Source organism: Pleurodeles waltl, chromosome 8 (genome assembly GCF_031143425.1).
Source record: "Pleurodeles waltl isolate 20211129_DDA chromosome 8, aPleWal1.hap1.20221129, whole genome shotgun sequence".
Taxonomy (NCBI): domain Eukaryota; kingdom Metazoa; phylum Chordata; class Amphibia; order Caudata; family Salamandridae; genus Pleurodeles; species Pleurodeles waltl.
The window spans coordinates 20370004-20382402 of NC_090447.1; the positions used below are offsets into that span (position 1 = coordinate 20370004).

Sequence of the window (12399 nt, forward strand, 5' to 3'; positions counted from 1 at the left end):
TGTGAGCACCTTATCAGATGAAGCCTCATCTATCAATGACCACCTCATTAGATGGTGAACTATCAATGAGCACATCATCAGATATCACCTATCAACGTGCACCTAATCAGATGAAGCCTCACTGGATGAAGTCTCATCATAGATGAGTGCCTCACCACATGAGGCCTTATCATCAATGACCACCTCAACAGATGAAGCCTCATATATTGATGCGCACTTCATTAGATGAAGCCTCATCATCATAGAGCATCACATCAGATGAAGCCTCATCTAATGGGAGCACCTCATCTGATGAAGCCTCATCTATTAGCACCTCATCTGATGAAGCCTCATTTATGGATGAGCAACTTATCACATGAAGTCTTATCACCGATAAGCACCTCACCTATTGATTAGCACGTCATCAGATGAAGTCTCATCTATAACTGACCATCTCATTACATGGCGAACTGTCAATGAGTACATCATTAGATATTACCTGTCGACGTGCACCTCATCAGTTGAAGCCTCACCATCGATGAGCACCTCAGTGGATGAAGTCTCATCTTAGATGAGTACCTCATCATATGAACCCTCATTATCAATGATCATCTCAACAGATGAAGCCTCATATATTGGTGCACACTTCATTAGATGAAGCCTCATCTGCTGATGTGCACTTCATTAGATAAAGCATCATCATCCAAGAGCACCACATCAGATGAAGCCTTATTTCTTAGCAACTCATCACATGAAGTTCAACACTGATAAACACTCCACCTCATCAGATGAAGCCTCACCTAGTGATTAGCATCTCATCAGATGAAGTCTCACTTATCAATGAGTGCCTTATGCAAAGATGATGAAACCTCACGTATCGATGAGCACCTCTTCAGATGAAATCCCACCTATTGATGACTACTCCATCAGATGAAATGTCATCGGTGATCATCTCATCAGATTAAGTCTCATCAATTGATGAGAATTTTATAGGATAAAGTGTCATCTATTGATGAACAGCTCATCAGATGAAATCTAATAATCGATGAGCACCTCATCTGATGAAGCCTCACCTATAGAACAGCACCTCATCAGATGAAACCTCATCTATCGTTGAGCGCCTCATCAGACGATGCCTCATCTATTGATCAGCACCTCATTAGATGATGCCATCTAACGTGCTTCTCGTCAGTCATGGATAAGAAACCTCCATGCTCCTGGGACACAAGGCACAACATGCATTCCCTCTCTGATCCCTTGTCCATGATTTTGACTCATTCCCTACTCTCTGGTGAGTTGTGAAGAGTTTTGCACACAGTTGGCATTCTACACCCACACTGCTGCAACTAGCTCCTTTGAGAACCAGTGTTCTTTGCAGCAATCTATATAAAATACATCCCTCTGGCAGATGGTTAACAACAAACCACTATTTGTTGTGAATACACTCAAGAAAACCATAAGTAACTCATCTAGTACCCATTTATTTTCACAGGAATATGTTACAAATGAAAAACACCCCACCCAAATAGAAGTCAATTATGCTTGAGATCTAGAACCACAAACACAAGTTCTACTCTGGTGAAAAGGCAGAAATGAAGGGAAACTTTGAATAGAAATGAATTCTGAACATACACACATTTTATAGGCCTTGAAATAGCTTAACTAGCATTCTGAAGCTCCAATGCCAAACATGTGGCAGCTGAGAATTAGGTATTATGTCTAACTTGTTGCTTGTGCCAACCAGTAATATTTTGTAATGTACTTGTTGAGATGGAAAAGTCCTCTGCATTGTAAAAGACGTGTACTCCTGCTGTGAGTACCCAACTGTACTGTTTTCTGGATCCCGAATCTGATTCTTGATGTCATTGACAAAGACGGATCATCCATGTGTGCCATGGCATAGGCCTGTCTCACCGAATGTGCTCTTATTAGGCTGGGATGGGCACCCAAAGTGCTACCCTCATAGTGGTGGAAGGCTACCACTTTCACCAAGAGTTAAACAGCAGAAGCACAATGGTGGCAGCATACAATGCAGTGATACAGTAGGAGTGAACAGGTCCTTTTTACCTTGTGTCACCAGAGTGAGACATACAGGCTCACCCATGCTTTTAATTCACCTTTGGCCTATATCAACTGGATGTAGAGTGTTGTGCAGTGTAGGACTACACTGGATCTATGTGTGCCTGGGAAAGGTACATTAGCGGCATAGAGCAGTGCTGTGCAGTACAAGCGTGGTTAGTTGGTTAGTGCACCTCCCGAGTGCATGTATTCCTGCAAGGAATATATTTTATGAGAGATGTAGTGCTGTGCAGTGTGCATGGTGAAAGCATGTGCTGGGAGTAAGTGTGCTTGCACAAAGTACACTGCTTGAAGAATGAAGTGTTGTGCAGCGTGCACATGGTGAATGCGTGTCCTGACAGTGTGTGTGTGTTTGTAAGTAGCACACCAAGGCACAATTCAAAAAGGCTACACTAAAAAGGAGTGTGCAGTAAGTGTGTATGTGTGTTCTGACTGCATGTGTGCCTAGGAATGCACAATGCATGGAGCTAACAGTGCTGGACAGTGTGTGTGCTGTACATGTACACTGAGTGCAGGAGTGCCTGCAATAGTACATTACATGGAGCATCTTGGGTTCCATTTTGGGAAGCCCAGGCCTGCCTTGTGAAGACATGTACAGTATATTGCTGCATTCCTCTGGACACACTGGAAGAAGGGAGAGAAAGACTTCCCCTACACCTCAAAAAGGTGCTCTTTGATTCAATGATAGATCACAAGGAAAGGACCTGGACACTTCTCAGGAAGGAGATGGGGCTGATAAGGGAATCATAAAGAACAGGACTGAGAGCCTGGGATTAACCCTTTGATGCAAATATCACTGTGGCTGACATTCACGTATGAACTCTAGTCACTCCTTTGGCCTGTGTTGTGGGTCTATGAGCTTCGGAGCCTGTCCTGCTGTGACAAACAGCCCTTCGAGTGGAAAGAAGAGAAAGGAAGATGTGCACTTCAAAAGAAGCAGAGCCCCAACATTAAACTTCAAAGACCCAGACCCTAAATCAAATTTGTCATCTGCCAAGCAGCTAGACAACCGAGGTGGGAAGTTATGCAAAACGTCTGCCTGTTACCAAGGCGGGGGTCAAGACCAATTAATCTCCCTGCTGGGTGAGGGACATCACCCAAAAGAAAACCAAGACCACCTGACCTGGAACCTACCTGGAGCACTAGCGCCCACCTGCTTTCCAAGACCAGTTTGTTTATAAGAAAGAGGAGAGCATTGGAGGGAGTGAGGTCCAGTGGGGAGGACTCTCAGTGCGAGGTATGAGGAGACAGCGGTGCACTGATATGGTCATTGCCCATGTGCAGGAGTGATTTGGTGACCCCCCGTATGCCAGTAGAGGGCCTCCGTGGACTGAGCATTGCATTTTGTGTGCTGTGGTGGGAGCTCTAAGCTAGTACTGCCTAGTTGCGATGACCCCATTTGCAAGAGGGAACCAGCGTAGAAGGGACTGTGCTGTCCATGCACCAAGACTTGTGTGAGCCTTAGAAGTGACCCCGTATGTCCTGAAGGGCTGCCATTAATTAGTGTTGCCAAATTCAGGATGTTTTTCAGGAAAATTGAACCTGGAACCTGTTGGTCAAAATGTCACATCGAGACCTGCTCCTTGACTGACCCTGTGCACTCAGGAGGATTCCGAGAAAACTTCGCTCTGCACTGGGCTCCAATCAGGAGCACAAAGATCAACACCCTCGTCCTGTGTAAGAAAAACTGAACTTACCATGCTGACGGAAGGTGGAAGCACCTTCAATTGCTGTTGTAGGCTGACAGTGCCGCTCAGGAAGGAGAACAGGCAGCTGCTGAGAACTGCTGCATGCACAGTGAGCAGCCCGATTCCTCTGAAAAGCACCAGAGGTTGCAAATGACCACAGTCAAGGGACCCGCTAAATCGCTGAACACTTCCGTGCTGCTGGAGCAGGAAGGACTTGAAACGGCTCTGTTGGGCCCAAGGAGACTTGCTACCAAAGGTACTGCTGCATGGTACACACTTTTGACTATTTCCTAAAGAGCCACCGGGGACTCTTGAGTAAGGTCTACTGGTGAGCATTTCCTGAATGTGGCCGCCAGTGAATGGGGATTAACCCCGACCACACTGAAAGGAAGAGGGTGGGGCAGGGATTTCACAGATAAACACTAGAGTCCCGACTTCAAGGGGATTGTGTTGTTGTTTGTTAATGTCATTATTTCTTTGAATGTATTGACGTTGATTTATTGTTAGTACTGTGTGCATTTTGAGTTAGGAGTCATATTCACTCACCTGTATCTACACTTCCCCCTGAGGGAGCCTTTGACTGCATGTCCACAGCTACCACTGAGAGACAAGTGCAGAAGGGGTTCTTGGCCATGTTTCTCATGATACGGAGGAGGTCTGGCCCGCGACATAAGGAGTTAAAAGTCTCAACGACAAGGGTTACACCCAGTAGCCCCTGCGTGCTGTGTGGGACTCTGAAAGTCCTTCTGACAGTATCTAAGATGGAGACTTAGAAGGAGAGCCAAGACTGCAAATGCATGCTGCGGGGCTTCCGCCAGAAGATTCTATTGATCTCTTTCAGTAGATCTGAGAGCGAACTAAAGAAATTGCTGAAATTAGGATTAAGAGAAGAAACATGGGCTCCCTTAACTCTGATGGGCTCCTCTGCCCCTCCCTGACCAATTGTTCCCTGGGAAAGGCTGTTACACAGGGTAATAGGTAGATACGCGCTTCACCCTCCCTTGCTTTTGTGCTTGTGTCGGGCTATAACTGAGAGGAAACGCCAGGATCAGCCTGTCTTCCTACTCACGTGGTCAAAAACGCCATTACGGGACCATTCTGAAAGGCATTAAAAAAAAATGGACAACCACCCAGAAGCGGTCACAGAGCTGAACTGTGGGAATACACAAGTTCTGGCTGCAACTTGGGTGTAAAGATGAAGCAGACACTCCCATTCAGTGTGCCACCATTTCCTGACCAGAAGCCTGTTGTCACTCATCACTGGTCAACTGGGAAATTCCTTTGAGCTCCAGGGCTGGTGTGCTGACCTCAGACGTCCCTTGCCAGGCTCGGGACCTGTAACCTAGGGAAACTTGTGGAACTTGTCAGGAGGGAGTAGCTGTATCCTACGGCGAGCGGGAGAGCTAACTGATTGCTCAGAAGGGACACTGGGGGTTATAGGCGGCGCATGAGCACAAAGCATGAACTCCATAGGCTGGATTTCAGTGACGAATGAAGCACTGTTGCTCGTAATCTGTGCTCTGCGCGCACTACTGGAGGTGGGGAAGTCCTGCTGTCAGCATCTTCACCCTAACATTTGGACAGGGAAAGATATGGTGACATTGCTCCACAAGGGGAAAAGCGACTGCACTTGAGAGAGATCTGATCAGATATTTTTGTTGCGACGGCAAGTGACCAGGGCCAGAGGCATTATCCCTGCCAGGCACCACAAGGCTCTCCTGCATAGGGAGAGTCTATCCTGTAAAATGCTGGAAGGACTGCTCCAAAAGACACCTAAATAACAGCCCTCTGTTAAACTGTGTATAGTGGTCTAATTCTGTGTGTGGTAAGATTGAAGTGCTTGGGGGGTTTTTGTGGGCTGGTCGGTGAGTTTTTCTGTGACTGGCGAGTATAACCACTCATCATCTCCTCCCTAAGTGAGCCCTGTACTGCTCGCCTTCACTACTCTGAGAGTCAGGTACTAAAGCGGTGCACCTGGTGGTCAGCTTTGAGTCCAATAGGAAGTTTAAACCACAGAACAACAGTGGTACAGCAAAGGTGTCTGATTGCCACAGTCTGAGGCCAGCCCCTGACTGCCATGGACTCCGGAAAAAGTTCCCTTTATCTATCTGTGTGCTGGTCCTCATTCCATGCATGGGGACAGAATGATACCAGGATCAACATAAATACACCAGTGAGATGTGTATGTTTACATAACAACTAGCAATTCTCCTTTGGTTTGATATGTTGTCATGCAGTTTGATGTGCACTTATCAGGTTCTACAGATTGTGACCCAGATTTACGAACACTTAACGTCGTGTTTGAAGTACTTTTTAATGCAAACCTGTGTTGCTACTTATGATCAAATGCAAATCATGATTTACCTTGGATTCTAACCAAACTAATGCAAAGCTGTGCAATGTGAGGTGCATAGGCATTCCCGTCCAACCACCCATGGGATTTGATGCAAATCTCATCTACAAAAAATTGTTGACAGGTATTTCTACCAAAATCCTCCACCTCACTGAGGCAGACATAACAAGGAGAAATATACTCCATTTCACCCTCTTTGCATGTGTGCTGCTCTCTAGGCGCACATACAAAGAGGGAAATGCCTTAAAGCATCGTTGTTAAACACAAAGGGACCTCTTCCTGCCCAAAAACAATGCTCATCACAATACAGAAACCCTTGCACTATGGCACATCGGTGTCGGCGTTGTCGAATGGCAGCTTAATCTGTGTCAGGGCAGGGAGAAACAAAACAGCACCACATCTTAGTAGATACAGCACTTTTCTACCTTTTCCTGTGTGCGCAATGCAGCACCACAACTTTACTTGCTGCAGCGTGTTGCGTGATTTCTTGGTCAACCTGGGCCTCCATGGCATATCATACATTTATGCTTCAAATTGTATTTTTTTTTTTTTTATTGAATTGTGAGTCTGTCATCTTGAACTGTCTGAGCTCAAATAAGGCAACAAGGATCTAGTTTGTACCTGTGACCAGGCGATCTCCGCGAGCTCGGCGCGGTTCTGTAGGATGCACCAGATGAGAATGTCACGGAGAGGGTAGACAGGCAGCGCAGGTGGCTCTTTTGGATGAGTTTTACGCTTTTTACCCAATATCTGAAAAAGAGCAAAATTGGAAAAGTGATATCATTTTCAACCCTTATTTTCAGTCTGGTTGGTGAATTCAGCTCAATGGCTGGCGCGCAGAGGCACCAGCACATGCATTGTAGGATGCAGGATGCAGGACCAACATCACTGTAGTCATACTGTTCATGTTCTTCTACTCTTTCCAGGATTCCCTGCCTATTACTGTTTCAAAGAGATAAAGAGCAAGAATATCACATCCACAAACAACACTAGTACCAAGAAAATATACATGTCTACAAATTAACAAAAGAGAAGTATCCACAGCAGGAAACAGGAGCACAAAAAAAGGAGAAACACCTCTACAAACATAATAGCTTGATTGCTCCCTCTGACAACAACAGCAGATAACAAGATTCTCACATCTTTAGGAAACAGAGTGGTACCATTATATCATTTTCGGAATAAAATTGGACATAAATATTGTGCGGTAAATATCGCTTACAAAAACATTGCCCCATTGGAGTTAATATTTCAGAAACCTACACCCGATTGAACAGTACTTTTGCAAATGATATCAACGACACAGTACACATGACAGACAATTCTGACTGTGATTCTTTGATATACGATCTCTAAACACTAATGCATTGATGTTCCCTGCAGCATCACTGTATGAATGTGTCACCAGACTCTCAAGGGATTCTTTGTAGCTCCAGAAAACCAGAAGTGGAAAGAGCTGACAGGAATAACACTTAAACCCTCCGGAGATCTCAACTAGCTCAAGGAGATGGACCTTCACCATCAAAGTCTCAGAAAGGAGACCTAAACACACTCACTCCTTCAAGGCATCCTTAGTAGGACCTCAGGTGTAGCCTACACAACAAGGACGCAGATCCTTTGCACTATAGCAGAAGTGTTCCCAACTAGCAACAAGTATACAGCACTGGTTCCCAACCAGTGGTCCGGGGATCCACAAGGGCTCCTTAGGGGGCCCGCGACTGCTTAGAAAATGAAATAATATTAACAACTTAATAAAGTGTATATAAATAAAGTGGCTAAATGTACAACTGAAAATTGTAAAAGGTACTGTAAATATCAGGGATTTCGAAATTAGAGGTTAAATCTTAAATCGGTGTCCTCAGATTGATTTGTGGGAGCAGTGCACGTGCATCAAGCAGAATATAGTATGGAAGATGTGTGGCTTCAATTGAATTTAGAAAAGCTCAAACCTTCCTTTCAAAATTTACATTATTCTTTTTTATTTATATTGTGTGCAAATTTAATAAAATAAAATAATGTTTGTGCATACATGTGTCTGATGGATGCTTGTTTCTTTATTTCTTGTGCATTGTTTTGCACTTCAAATCATCAACAATGGTTAGGCTGGGGTCCCCGACTCCAAGTAATGGCTCAGCGGGGGGGGGGGGTCCCCAGATTCTAATATTGACTCAGTCGGGGTCCCCCTGTTCCAGTAATGATAAAGTGGGGGTCCGCAGGTGTCAAAAGGTTGAGAACCACTGGTATTCAGTGCTGTGAAAGCCTTTCTAAATCTTTTTTTAATACATTATGGTAGGTTTAAAAAAAACAGTTATGAGCGCCTTTTTCCATTAGAACTTTTTAACAAGGTCTATATACATTCGTTGACCAGTTTTATATGTATTCGAGTTGGGGATGGTATATGAGACACAGCATAACGTGTGTGCTCACATATAGTCCATCTGACCAGAGAACAGTAGTCCTATAGCTCTTTAAGTGTGCTATGTACTCCGCCCAGTTAATGTCAAGCATCTTAACGAATATCCAAGGATGAGAAACAAATCCTTGATGGCTAAGGAAAGGTCATTAGGCTCACTTATTAAGATACATGAAGTGCTTTCATTGTTTTAGCTGCAATGCAGAGAGGTCTCATTTACAAAGTGTGGTACACTTGCTTCAGTATTTGAATACCAAAAATCTCAATTGAAAGTTAATTGTGGGCAACATTAATGTGTGTCTTGTCCCTAAACCACCTGTCTGGCCCCTCACCCAGTCTCTGTTAGAATGGGTGAGCACCATGAGGGCTGAGGCTCCAGTCGTTCAAGGTGGTTGAGTGTCATCTTTAATGAAGTCACCCAATGCAACACTTAGGGGCATATTTATACTCTGTTTGCGCTGAATTAGCATCCATTTATTTGACGCTAATTCAGGGCAAACTTAACTCTATATTCATATTTTGGTGCACAACATATCTAGCGCCAAAATATTGGAGTTAAAGTCATTTTTTGCCTGCAGAAAACGTCCTTGTGTCAATGAGAAGCAAGGTAGGTGTTCCTGTGCAAAAAATTACTCTAAGGCCCTAGCGCCTTATTTATCCTCCCGTGCAAAAATGGTGCACGGGAGGGAGGCGGGCCTAAATAATGGCACTAAGCTTGCATAGCACCTTTATTTAACGCCTGGGTGAGGGCAGGCGTTAGGGGACCTCTGGGCCTATTTCCATAGTGGAACACCATGGAATAAGCCCCCAGGTGCCCTCCCAAGCCCACAGGGACACCCCCACCCACACCAGAGGGACAGCAGAGGATGGGGGACCCCATCCCAGGTAAGTATATGTAAGTAGAGGTAAGTATTTCTGTATTTTCTTAAAAATGTCATGGGCGGGGCCTGAAATGGGCCCCCATACATGGTACTGGGTGCAATGGCCATGCCCAAGGGACCCTTGTCCCCTGTGCTGGCCATTGGGGTGGTGGGCATGACTCCTGATTTTTATAAGACAGGAGTCATGTGGTATGCTAGGTTTGGTGTCAATAAATGACACAAGGCTGGTTAGAGTCATCTTTTTTTACTCTAACCAGCCTAACGCCTTTTTTTAATGCTAAACCCACTACTCCCATACTGCCACCCCACCCGGCTGACGTCATTGTCCATGATATTAGCCCACCCTTTGCGCCGTATTGCGCCATTCCATAAATAAGACGCCTGGCCAGTGTCTTGGAATGGCGCTAGCCGGCGAAACTGCGTTAGTGCAGTTTAGCATCAAAAAGTATAAATCAGGGCCTGATTGAGATCTTGGTAGATGACTTATTCTGTCACAACGATGATGGATATCCCGGCCGCTGAAATATGAATCCCATTATATCCTATAGGATTTATATTTCAGGGACAGGATCTCCGTCACCATTGTAATGGAGTAACTCATCCACCAGGATCTCAATCAGGTCCATACTTCATTCCACTCTTTGGAAATAGGAAATTTACTTAAGCCCCAAGCTTCCTCTTGGTGCAAAGCAGACCTTTCAATGTTGGCGAAACTCTTAGCTGCCGCCCTTGTTCGATGCACCGACCAGATGGGGATTTCCATGTCATTAAGATGGCCTGTTTTGCTAAAATTAACAATAAATTGACAATGAGGTCCTACTTTGCCCTGTTGCGGGCAAGGTGCAAGCCCAATCAAACATGTCTCTGGCGTGGTGCAAGAATCCCTCCCCATGACCTGTGCAATAATTGCGTGGATGTGAGCCCAAAACATAATGATAACTGGGCAATCCCACACCATATGGTAAAAGTGAGCTGGGTCGGCATGACAGCGGGGAAGTTGGCCTCAGTGTTTGTTTGCAGGGGACATATAGGATTTGTGTAGTTGGTAAAATTGTATCAGGACCAGGAAAGCTGAAGTGTTTTAATGGTAAAAGTCCCATCTTTGGCACCCAGAGGCCTGGGACCTGGCCCCAGATTTGGTACTTGTTTCAAAATTGTGTGATTTTGAGCAAATCATTTAATCTGCCTGATGTCCAAATTTTTAAATATATGAAACGTAGTGGAATTGTTAATATATGAAATACAATTTAATTCATGCATGGAAATCCCCACTTGTTGTATCCAGCATGGTCACTCTTTCTTTAAAGCCTACCTGAAATAACAGTGTTCTGCAGCATTTACAATTATCACCTGTAAGGTCCTTGTTACAAATTCAGGTCTAAGGGCCAGATGTAAGTAGATTCTGAATTGCGCCCCGCAAATTGCGAGTCAGAGCGGCTCGCGATTTGCGAGTCGCAATTCAAAATGTAGGATGGTGTCCCTGACACCATCTGCGACTCGCAAGGGGGTCGCAAAGTCCCACCTCATTTTGTAATTGCAAATCGCAACTTGTAATGAGCACTCAAGAGGACTTGCCTTATTTAGCTGTGACTAAATAATGAGGAGCAATTTTAGGTATTTGGCAGAGCTGATATCATCAATTCTCCAACAATCGACAAACTACAGCAAGAGAATAGGATCTGGATGAGCCTCTTTGGCCATTGATATCCCAGTTGTTTTTCTGCGTTAACTTTTGATTGGCTTGTCCATCTATCACAGCCACACCATTTTATGAATGATTACCTTGTGCCATTTAACTTTCAAAAAGAGCTTTGGTGATGAGGCCTATAGTAGTTCTCTTCTCTGATAGAAGCAGCACTTGATCACATGTATATACATTCATTAATGCTAAACACACCCACACACAACATGACATACCTATAATTATGAGGACTGGCCATAGGCCGTAATGAAGTGTGTATTTGTTATTCTAACTTTACATGGTCTTTGATAGTAGGGAAAGCTATAAAGCAGACCAAGGCAAATATAACATTTCGTTCTTTGATGCACTCGCTCAAAACTACCCGAACACACTATGGGGACCTGTCCTCCTAACGCGCCGGTCCTCACAAGGATAGTGTTCGTCTGGAACTGACAGTGTTTACCCACGCCATTAGGACTGAACCGGTCGTCACAGTGTGGACTATACATGCCCACATACACACACCCACACACACACAAAGGTGCTCACTATGGGCCTGCTTGTTGTTGCATCCATATACTATGATGCAGGGTCCTGATGGCATCAGCGAAGAGCTCTAAAAGGGCCCAGAGATGTGCATTTGTGGTTGGCAACCCTCAGGTGTCTTGGCCACCAAAACATGCAGTCCTGCCATGTGCCGATGAAGATGTTGTGACTCCACCAGTTGGCCACTGCACTAGCAGCCCAGGAGCCTCCTCTGAGGCCTCCTTCAGCCATATGCATGGTCCCACATGGTGCCTCAGCTTCTACAGTTCCCAATCCCAGACCTGCGTCGTCCGTTATGCATCTAGTTTGTCATCTCCCATCACCTGGCTCCTTCATCATGCCTGGTGCTCACTTCCAGTGTAATTTGTTTCACTTTGCTATAGCTGTCAATCTGCAGGTCCCTTATACAACTTCTAGTTCTAATGCAGAACCATAAATGTCTTTCTTCCTAAGATGGCCTCAGTTGCTCACTTCTAAGAAAAGCGGTGGTAAAGTAAAGAAAACAAACAGATAGACTCTACCTGTTTGTTTTCTTTACTTTATATGAGTAGTACCAACTACTGTCTCTTGCTTTGTGTACAAGGGCACATGAGAAAAAAAACTCTGAGTCTGGGTGAGAGATTCAGAGCCCATAGCCCACCCTCTGCTCTCGCATACTACAACTCTCAATCTCACCTCTGCCAAACCTCTGCATCTCCTGTAGCCTTCTTGTACCCCCATCCTCCTCTCATACACAGCCACCTCTCACCCAGAGAATCAGTCAAACTGTTCGCAGCCTC

General features: G+C 44.9%; 1 protein-coding gene across 1 annotated transcript in view; it reads right to left on the minus strand.

Annotated features, from left to right (window-relative positions):
- LOC138249315 (transient receptor potential cation channel subfamily M member 2-like) overlaps window positions 1-12399 on the minus strand; it is a 211399-nt gene that overhangs the window by 116968 nt on the left and 82032 nt on the right. The window contains exon 13 of the mRNA XM_069203274.1: window positions 6721-6849. Coding sequence (XP_069059375.1) covers window positions 6721-6849 — 129 coding nt within the window. The remainder of the gene's footprint in view (window positions 1-6720; window positions 6850-12399) is intronic.